Below are 10,866 nucleotides of genomic sequence, written 5' to 3'. Positions count from 1 at the left end.
GCGGGCCAGTAAGCACTCTCTAATGTTTGTCATTCGGTTATTACAGTGTCCTAAGTATGCCATTCTCCCTCTTTGCAGGTGAATGATATATAAACACACACCTCCTACCCTACCACTGTTAAATAACAGACACTATAAACACATTTACATCAGGCACAGGCTACACAACTATCCGTTGGACACACATTCGATACAGAAATTGTGGAGAAGCACACACAGCATGCTGTCTTTGTCTGGGACTCCCCCCCCCCCCATCAGACAGCTACAGAAGCAGCCTCAGGCCCCATCGAACTTTCCAACTTCCCTCTGCAACGATGGAGTTTCTCCTTTCAGTCTGCCCCCAATGGTTGGACAGGCTTTAGTCTCATCCTTTGAGAATCTACAGAACCTTCTCTACCACCCTGGATCCTTCTTCTGAGATATTTGGGGGTGGAAAGGGCATTTGGAGTGGGAATGACTTCCCCTTGATCCCAGAAACATACCATCCAGATACTACCCTGACATTCCCAAGATTAGATCTTCAGTTAGGGGACATGGAGATCTGTAAACTCATCCCCCAAGTTCACTGCTGCTCCCAGCTTATTTCTCCTGACCCGTCTCTCATCAAAGGAGGGAGAAAGGGGGGTGTAAGATGTGTGGCTGAGCATGGGATCTAGTCTTTGCTATATCAGCTTCCAGCCACTGTAAGAGATCCAATAACTGCCACCCATCTGAAAACTGAAAGCCAGCTACCTCTAATCAGCTGGAGAGATTTAGACTGCCGCCAGGTCAAACACCTTTTGTATCTTAATGAAAACATGGATCTTAATTCGTTATTTCATGAGCTCAGTAAAGAAAAAAAAAACAAACAAAAGTTCATCTCTGTAGTATATAGTGCACTCAACTTCCGGAAAAGTACCAAACTTTCTACTCTTATTTCATGACAAATGAATGTCGATTGTTAAAAACAATAGTACAGCAAACCAGTTAGTATATTGTAGAAAAGTTTGAAGCTTGCAGCGTGTTTCTGAAATCGGGATTTTATATGAAAAAACTCCTACAAAATGTTATATATTTGACTAAAAAACCGTTAGTAATATGAGGATAGTAATAAGAACACCACGTATACACCTAGTACAATTATATAAGAGGCAAAATATAAACTCACACGGGCACAAAAAAATAGAACAAGTCATGCCTACAGTAGCCTCTAGTGAAGGGCCGGTAATTTTGCCGGCGTTAAGCAGCCCGCAACACAGAAAACCAATCTTCAGAAAACAAAGCAGTAGCGCAGTAGTGACAGTCCTAAGCGACTGCCATGCTGGTTGCTCTCAACCCTTGTTTGTGTCATTTTTTGAAAGGCCACAGTTTGGCTGAAGAGCTCGCTCTTTGAGCTAGCTAGCTGCTGAACTACGGCGTAAATGAAACAGTGCACGTCCGTGTTAAAAGAAAAAACAAAAAATTTATTTGGGAATTGACAAGGGACGCGCGCGCACACATACAAATACAGCAAAAGTGCTCTAGTTCCCTCTAGAAAATTTGGTCCCCGAAAGACATTACTCAACCACCAGGTCTCGAAATTTCGGGCTAGCCTGCTGGGGTCACAAGCCCGCGTGGGCCGGCCTTGGCCGGTTTCACATTTCTCCTTCCAAAGGTGGAAGAAGTAAGGAGTTTGAAAATCAAAAACTAGGGAGGGAAGTATTATCCCCGAAGTGTGGCCCAGCCAGGCAGCGAGAGATCTTCTGGCATCACGGGCTAGAATCGGAAGATCCGGGAAAAATTGTTTTGAATTTATTTTTAAAAATATAGAGAAAACTCCCGATTTGTAGTGGAACCCTTCTTTTAGCTAGTTATTTTCTCCTGGCTCTGAGCGCAGCCTTCTGAAGTGACTACGGGAATTCTACACAAATCTCCCAGCAGGGACGATGAAGAAACTAAAGCTTTTGATTTTGTTGTTTGGTTTTAGCAAAGGCCATAACACTTCACCGTTTTTCCTGATGAAAGTTTTATTGTCTCTCTCTTTTTTCCCCTTAAAAAGTATTTTTTAAAAATATATTTTTAAAACCTCACCGATCTTTTTAGCAAGACGTTTGCCAGCCACCCTGGCAAGGAGGTACCCGAAGCAGTGCGCTGAAGAGCAGAGGCACCACGGCCTCTCTAGGCGAGGGGATGTGAACCGGATTACAGGCCGCAGAACGAGGCAGTCCCTGCTCCAGCCTGGGGCTCAACCCCCGCCCCGCCCAGAGGGCCCCTCTGCAAGCGGCTTCTGATCAGTTCCAGGAGGGATCGCGGAGCGGCGAGGCACGTTCTTTCCTTTCTCCCGCAGTGTGGGTCCTGCTACCCCAGCAGCCCAGCCAGCGCTTCTAGCCACAGACAGCGCGGCGGTTGTGGGGTGGAGAAAGTCGAGCGCAGGTCCACCGACCTGGAAAGAGAAGGCCAAGAGGTCAGCGCGGCCGCAGCTCGGCCGGAGACACACTCCCTGCGGTGACTCCGGGACTCCGGGAGGAGCGGAGGCCTGCGGAAAGCGCGGAGAGGGCGGCCCCCGGCCCGGAGGGCACGAAGGCAGAGGCCCGGTGGGGAAGAACACCGGAGGAACAGCGGAGGCGACAAAGCGGAGTCGCAGGAGCGGGGCAGAACGAGGACGCGCAGAAGGCTCGAGGGCTCTGGCTCAAAAGGCTGTCCCGGGGTGTACGCTGTCCGGCTGGCTGCTGCGGCTGCGACCCGAGCTCGGCTCCTCCACTCCGGGGCCGCTCCCGCACACGGTGCCACTTAGAGATCCAGGCGCGAGTGCAGCGCTCCCGTCTTGCTGTCGTGGTCCCAGTAAGAGCAATGCATCATGGCGAGCTCGGGTTGCCGGGCGCAGGCGAACTGCAGGCCCGGCGCGCTGGTGGGCGCGGGGGCCGGGGGTGCAGCGGTGGCCGGACTGGCGGGGCTGAGCTGACCCGGGGGTGGCGCGGCAGCCCCATGGTGTGGCGGAGCTGGCGGGGGTGCGGCGGCCGCGTGCAGATGGTGTGCGTGAGGGTGCGGGTGGGGGTGCGGTGGCGGCGGTGGGGGCGCGGCGGGAGGGCCTCCCAGGCCGTTGTAGGAGTTCACAACGCCCGGCAGCGCCATGCTCTGCACACGCGAGTACGGCCCGTAGGAAGCGGCGGGGCCAGCCAGCCCCTTGACCACCGCGGCTGCACCGGGGCTGCCCGGGCCGGCTGCTGCAGCGGCTGCCGCAGCTGCTGCAGCGGCCGCAGCCATCTGGCAGGAGGCGTAGGGCATGGGCGAGGGCGGCTGCGGCAGGGGCCAGGAGTTGTTGAGGAAACCCGATTGCAGGTACTTGGGCGGCGCCAGGTAGCCATAGCCATCCGCCCCCGCTCCCGCTACGCCGCAGCCACCCGCCGCTCCTCCCGACCCGAAGAGCCCCTTTCCCGGCTGGAAGTGTGCTGGCGGCGGCCGGAAGGGCCTCTTCATGCGGCGGCGGCGCCGGTAGTTGCCCTTCTCGAACATGTCCTCGCAAGCCGGGTCGAGCGTCCAGTAGTTGCCCTTGCGCTCGCCGCCGCCCTCGCGCGGCACCTTGATGAAGCACTCGTTGAGGCTGAGGTTGTGGCGGATGCTATTCTGCCAACCCTTCTTGTTCTTCTCGTAGAACGGGAACTTGGCGATGATGTACTGGTAGATGCCCGACAGTGTGAGCCTCTTCTCGGCGCTCTCGCGGATCGCCATGGCGATGAGAGCCACGTACGAGTACGGGGGCTTCTGCGCGGGGTCCGGCTTCTCGGGTGCTGTCCCGCCGCCTTTACCCGGACTCGGCGGCGGCGCCTCGGGCTCTTTGACTGTGCGCCCGTTCTCCGGGGCCAGCAGGGCCCCCGTGGCGTCCTCGGGCTCGGGGTAGCTGGCCATCATGACAAAAGCCGGAGCTCCTCGGCCGGGCCGTCCCGGGGCTGTGCTCTCCGGGCGCAGGCTCGCCTTGCAGGCGGGCGCAGGAGTGAGCGCTCGCGGCTGAGCTTCCAACTTCTGCAGGCTGCGGGAACCGGAGGCCTCGCGCCGCTATCGCTCTCTCCCTCCTCTTTCCCCCCCGGGGAGCGGTCGGCGGGAGTGGAAGTCAGCCTCTGACCATCGGGAGTCTGCCCAACAGCGAGGGGCTCCGGCCCCGCCGCCCCTCCCCGCCCAGGCCAGTCCCCGCCTCGGTGGGTTTTCTTGGTGGAGCTTCCCCTCCCCCCACCACCCGGTTTCCCGAGGCGCGACCCGCGTCTCTGGCGCAGCTGCCTCCTGGAGTCCCTAGTGCGCCAGGAGCCTTGCTCGGTTCTGATTCGTATGGGCTCCGCAGAGTTCCGCTTGCGTCAGGGGCCTTCGCCCCTATAGCGGGGCAGCCAGCAGCGCACGGGCGAGTTCATCTCTAAGTCTCTCTCTTCTTTTTTAAACGGCCGGCACAGCTTGGACCGGCCTGCCCCGGGCCTTGGGAGTTTAGGAGACCCCGCCGGACTCACGCACTCATGAGTCCTTGAAATCTGCGGGTGTTGGCTTCACGGAAGGTCCGGACGAGGGCTCGCTGCACCCTGCCAGTGTCCCGGGAACATAGACCCCAGAGAGGAGGAGTGATCCAAGCCTCCTGGCAGCGTTCAGGTGACAGAAAACAACTCCTTTGCTCTGTGCTTGGGGCTGTGCTGGGGCTAGACTTCTCGCTTGAGGCTTAGGGAGGGGCGAGATGGCGAGGGGCCGGACCGGGGTGGAGTGGTAGAACTTTGCGGCCGCTGGAGGTAAACCAGCCCAAAGCTCGTGTCACGGAAGGCAGAAGTTTTGGCCTGCTCTGTCCCTCGAGCTCTCTGGGTCGGACTGGGGCTGGGGAGAGGATCGCTGGGAAGAGGCACCTAGGAGTACCGCTTGCATCGATTCTTTGCTTTTCTTCCTGTGCTGCGGGTGGATGTAGGCACCAGGTTTCTCCTCGGAATTCACCTTGCGATCCCACGAGTTGGATGTGTGTTTTAAAGACCAACTAGCGTTCCCTGTACTCCGGCTTGTACACCGACGACGAGGATGTTGCTGAGGGACTTTGAGGAGTGTTGTGTGCACAGGTGTCATACGGGGGGCGGTCTGTGATGTAAGAAACACTGCGTAAGTGCAAATGAGCTGTTCGGAAACACAGGTATGCTTACGTGCAAGGTTTGAGAGTTGTATCTGCTCATTAGTGAGGTGTGGGAATCAAGTACCAGATTAAACATGGCTCGTGGATGTAACATCTTTTTTTTCTTTCTTCCCCACCCTCACAATCTTTACCTGCCTCCTCCCCTCCCAGCTTCGGTAATTCTGTTACTACTGACTCAAAAGAAAAGCAACAGGCTGGGGAGGCGCTTGCTCACATCTCAGTCAAGATGGGCAGTAGTTTTTGATGTTCTTTCTCTAAAGGTTTTGTCAAGATAACAGAAGTCTGGTGGGTAACCAGTTACACCTGCAAGAATAAAAAGAACTCAGATGAAATCTGTGCCAGCCCAAAATCAGGAGTGCCATTTAACTCAGCCTTAACGCATGTCCACAGTCTTGAAGAGGCTGGTGTTTGAAATCTTCAAACTCCTGGGTGCTGCACGCAGAGTGCCCAGACACTTTGTGAAGGGTTGTGGTCTGAATGAACGCCCTGAAGGTGCATCGGTGATTGGCATGTCTAGGTGGCTAGTTCAGTGTCTGTTTTTACTTCTTTCTCTCAGGCTGCTTGGTCTTCAAGAATTCTCCAGAATCCCGAGAGCCTGCAGTGGTCAGTGGCTCCAGAATCCGCAGACGCCTGTCTACATTGTGTGCTCCCCACTTTGAGATGAAGGGAAAGGAGGACAGCGTGTGTGTCTGTGTGTGTGTGGTTGGGTGGGTACACGCCTCTGAAATCCAGCATCTTGAAGATGTCTCCAGAGAGGTCAACAGGGCAGACCTGGCCTAACCACTGGGGTGAGCGGGAGCTGGAGTCCTCTTGATTTCCCTGGGAGATACCTACTTCCAGCCCTTATTGAAAATATCCCCAAATGGCTTGGATATTTTTCTAGGCTATCTCTAGCAGTCCAGTCTGGAGTACACAAGGGGCAAACAGCACTTCTTCAAAATCCGACTGCTATCTGAGCAGGCCTGCAGGTGTTTGTCTTCTTCCTCAACATCAGGCATGTCCAGCTAGGGTAGGCGTGATGAGTCTGGTTGGTCTGGGCAGGGGCAAAACATCTGGCTCTGGTCCCATTCTGGAGATGGTAGCTTCTCCCCCCCTCCCATTTCTTTTTCTTCTTTCTTTTCCTTTTTCTCTTTTTGACCACCCAAGCTGACCCTGGGTTCTTCTCTCCCCACCCCCTCAAAAGGCTCCATTTCCGCTGCTCAGCTCCTCAGCAGCCAGGTGTGACAGCATTGTTGTGTGTGTCATCACTTCCCCAAATTCCTCTGTCGGCTCCCTTTTCAGTCTTTAAGGAGTGTGTGTGTGTGTGTGTGTGTGTGAGTGTGTTGCGGGTGTAGGACAGAGTATGGGACTTTTTTCCTTCTTTTCCTTTCCCCTTTTTCTCTTTCTTTCTTTCTTTCTTTCTTTCTTTCTTTCTTTCTTTCTTTCTTTCTTTCTTTCTTTCTTTCTTTCTTTCGTGGAAATAGGAGCCATGCATTCCTGGGAATTGATGTCTTGCTGTCCTTTGCAGGATCAGCATCCTAATCCCAGGTGGAGAAAGGGTGTCTCATGTGTGTACAAGGCTGGGAAACAGAACTGCAGGCGCCGTGGGGATCACCTCCCAGGCCGTGTCTGGCGGGCGGTAAGCAGCCAGAGCTAAGGACCAGAGACTGGGAGAAAGTGCTTGTCTGCACCGCGGTTCAGCGAGAGGTGGGTGTAGCAGGCACACCAGGAAGTGGTGGGGTGAACTTTGAGTTACTTCTCTACCCCCTTAGAGAGGCTGGGTAGGGAGGGTCCTACGTTCTGGCAAGAGAGGGATTCTGTTCCTCTAGGCCTGTTTGCAGAGGTTGTGTGGGCCACGGCGTTTGGCCCCGTTCATTCTGACAAAGCTAGGCGTCTGCTTAGTGACCTCCGGCCTGCGCTCACCTCCAGCGGCCACGATCCTGAGCCAGGCGGAGCTCCGTGTTTCTCTGGTCGGGGTTTCCAGGAGCCATCAGGTCTCCAGCGCCTTGTGCTGCTAGGAAGTCGCTGACGCAGCAGCCTCTCAGCAAGCCGACCCGGAGCTCCGACGTCTAGACCGGCAGACAGGAGCAAGTCACTGGTCCCTGATGAAGACTTTTTCTCCCGGGCTGGGGCTTCCGGCAGCTGTCGCAGAAGGCACTGCCGCCCGCTGTGCGGGGGCAAGCTGCGCTTCCCCAGAATGGTTCAGGTTGGACACAAAGCCACCGGGCCGGCTGTTTGTCCCTTTCTTATGGGTCATTTAACAGTTCCAGTTTCCCGTTCCCTGCCAGGAGAGAAGAACCCAGGAGGCTGAAGCCCTCTTCTGCGCAAGCCAACTGTTGAAAGGGGGGCTTCGGTGTGACTTAGCCCTCCCTACCCAACTCCACAGGCAATAATTACCGACTTTTCAGCTTCACATCCAGACCTCAGGCATCCACATCACTCTGACACACTTACGTTGATCTCTGTCCATCTCTCTTTATCAACTCCAAATCCTCTCTGCCGCGCCACTCCTCTGAGCTCACCTGTTGGACAACTAGGTCAGATCCTACACGTTTTAGTTGAAGCATGTTAAATTGACTTTTAGATTTCAACCAAGCCTCTTTACACACCAGCAAGCCCTCCCATCTCATGGCTTCCCAGCCCATTGCTCCACGTGATGGGGATTCCATTTTGTGAAAACCCGCCAGACTGTGTGGGTTTGGAGACCTAATGGTGTTCTCAGGACATTTGCAGAGTAGGCCAGGGCACCTTTGTTTCTGGATACCACAAAGAATATTCCAGATTCCCTCTTGAGGCCCGGCCTGGGCATTTCTCCACAGTGTTTGTCCAGGGGATGGTCACGTGCTGTAGAACCAGGTGATGGCTTGAAGATGCTGCACCTTAACCTGGAAAACTGGGAGCTGGGGAGAATTTGCAGACAGCAAGAGAACAGAAAACGGATTTCTGGAAAGGGTCTTGGGGTGTGTGCGTGTGTTTGCTCAGGACCCCTTGTTACCAGGTCTCCACAGAGGTCATATGTGGGCTTTACACTCTGGGTAGCCCACCCTTCCTTAGGTCCCTTTGCAGAGTAATTGAGGCCTTGCTGGGCTCTGGGTTTGTGATTGGGCGTAATTACTGGCAGACTGCTGTGATGGTACAAGCAGGCTTTTGTTGGGGGAGGTAACAGTCTGAATTTGGGGTCTCTGGGAGTGGATAATTGAGGATCCTGGTGTGCCCTGTCCCGGGTACTTTTTGACTTTGGCATTTTACTTGGTGGAGTGAAGGATCAGTAACACGTCTGAGACAGAAAAGTTCCTGTTGTATGGAAGACGGAAATTCAAGTCCAGAAACACGCAGGGTCTGCGTTAGCCCACAGAGGTACCTGGCGCCGGCAGAATGAGGGTCCTTATGCTTGGCTCTGTCTTTTTGCTTTAAGTCAGGTTCTCATTGTGTAGTCCTGGCAGGCCTGGAACTCTCTTTGTTTTCCGGGTTGGTCTTTGACTGAGATCTGCCTGCCTCTGCCTGTTGAGTGCTGGGACTAAAGGTATACACCACCACGCTGGGCATTCTGGCTCTGTTACCTGTACATACCATTGGCAGACTGGAAGACACCACAGTGGAGCAGATGACAAGGGTCCTTTTAATCATCAGCCTGGGAAGTTAAGGGATCTTGTCTTGCTTTAGAGTTTTGCATTTTTATCAGTTTCTGAGTAGCAGTATGTTTACCCAAACCAAAATAAAATAAGACAGCTTGCAGAACAAAGTCTCTGTTACCAAACTGTCCCTCTCACAGGCGGTCAGAACCCTGGCTTTATCATGTATTTTATGAGTATACAAGCATAAACCAATTTCTCCCGCACACTGCCACTTTCTCTACATGGTAGCAACTAGTGGCCCGCATTCTGCACCTGAGAAATCTTTGTGTATCATCACCCCCCCCCCTTCCCAGCAGGGTCTTTCTCTTAGCCCAGGCTGCCCTGGAACTTGAGATACTCTTCCTTTGGGCACTCATCTCTTCGGTTTCAGGTATGCATCATGACACGCCATCTTACTGCATTTTTTTTTTTTTTAAATAAAACTAAGCGCCTGAGCTGGTTCATCTTCACTGTCACCATGATTGGGTTTAGAATTACCCAGGAAACACAACTGTTAGCCTCTCTCTCTCTCTCTCTCTCTCTCTCTCTCTCTCTCTCTCTCTCTCTCTCACGCACGCACACACGCACACGTGTGTGTGTGTGTGTGTGTGTGTGTGTGGTGAATGCCAAGTGTGGGAGGTTGCCTGAGGACTCCAGAAGAGAGTGTTAGAGGCCCTGGGGCTGGAGTTACAGGCAGTTGTGAACTGCCCAGTCTGGGTGTTGGAACTGAACGCTGGTCCCCTGGAGGAACAATAAATCATCTTGCCTGTGGAGCCATCTCTCCAGCCCCTTCTGTCAGATAAATCATCTTGCCTGTGAAGCCATCTCTCTAGCCTCTTCTGTCAGATATTTTATCATAGCAACAGAAAATCTAATTAACTCAGTGGCATCTAGGCTGTTTCCAAGCCTTTGTTTTCACAAGCAATAATTACTGTACAATCTGTGTACTTAACTTTGTAGACATATCCATATATTTGAAAGCAAAATTTCTAGCAGATGGGGTCAAGTGGTGCATTTGTAAGTTTGGTTGTGCAAAACCGTCTTTCTAGGAAGAACCATATGGGCTCCCAACAGTGAATTAGATCCCTGTTTCTTCATCGCTTCAGTATGCATTTTAGGGGCCAGAGAGGGGTTCACCAAGTAGCCCAGGCTAACCTCACAAGTGCTGGGATTGCAGGTGTGGGCTACTACAACCCACTACACCGTTTCTTTTCAAGATAGAAAACCTTTTTGTTTTTAATTTATTTTTATTTTATGTGCATTCGTGTTTTGTCTGCATGTATGTCTGTGTGAGGGTGTCAGATTTTGAAGTTGCAGACAGTTGTTAGCTGCTCTGTGGGTGCTGGGAATTGAACTCAGATCCTCTGGAAGAGCAGTCAGTGCTCTTAACCGCTGAGCCATGCCTCCAGCCCCTCAAGATAGAAATCTTACGGATTAGTCGAGGACTCATCTGCATCTTTCTTTGGTTCCTTTCTGTGTGTCTCTCTCCAGGAGTGAACATCCTGGTAAACTTGGTGTTTAATATTCCTGTACCTGTTGTGACATGTGTGTGACATGTGTATGTGCTTCTAGGCAATAAATTAAGTTCTGGGTTTTTGTAGCTTTATATAACCAGCGTCCGGCTGTTCTGAAAGACACGTGCTTGCTTTTTTGATTCAACCAGATGTTTGTGAAAAAGTTCCTGGTCGATACACAAAGACAAGCGCTGTTCATTACCCCTGTGTGGCACTGTTCCATTGTACGAACACGCTGTGGTTTATTTATCCACGTTCCTGTTGAGAGGCATTGGATCATTTCCTAGTCTTTACTGCTACCCATAGCTCTGCTTTGGGCTTTGTTATACATGGCTGCTACTGTGCATGGGCTGCAGTTTGCCAAGGGTGGGAGTGCTGGGTCAAAGGTGACAGGCATCTGTAAGTTGCCGGGTTACCAGCAAGCAGAGCCTCCATCTTGTCAGAGCCAGCAGACAAGATGGAACAGTGGGAGAAAGTATGAGCTTGGGTTTCAGCCATATCAGTAAAAGCTGGCTCTGCCATGTATTTGCTGGGTGGCTTTGGCTGCACAGCTTCTCCGAGACTTGCTTCTCTCAAATGCAAATGGTGATGGTAGCATCCAGTGGGTTTCCCAAGTAGACAAATCGAGGTACCATTTGTAAACATTTAGTAT

The 10,866-nt window shown here is 52.9% G+C and overlaps 1 protein-coding gene across 1 annotated transcript; it reads right to left on the bottom strand.

Moving 5' to 3' along the window:
• Positions 1-1,453: 1,453 nt before the first annotated feature.
• On the bottom strand, positions 1,454-4,601 carry Foxl2 (forkhead box L2). Its single transcript, XM_057769061.1, has one exon. The coding sequence runs from the start codon at positions 3,865-3,867 to the stop codon at positions 2,749-2,751; it is 1,119 nt and encodes a 372-aa protein (XP_057625044.1). The 5' UTR covers positions 3,868-4,601; the 3' UTR covers positions 1,454-2,748.
• Between the last annotated feature and the right edge of the window lie 6,265 nt (positions 4,602-10,866).

This window comes from Chionomys nivalis, chromosome 4 (assembly GCF_950005125.1).
Source record: "Chionomys nivalis chromosome 4, mChiNiv1.1, whole genome shotgun sequence".
Lineage (NCBI taxonomy): Eukaryota > Metazoa > Chordata > Mammalia > Rodentia > Cricetidae > Chionomys > Chionomys nivalis.
Note: the sequence above shows the minus strand (reverse complement) of the source record. Positions and strands in the feature narration are given on the sequence as shown.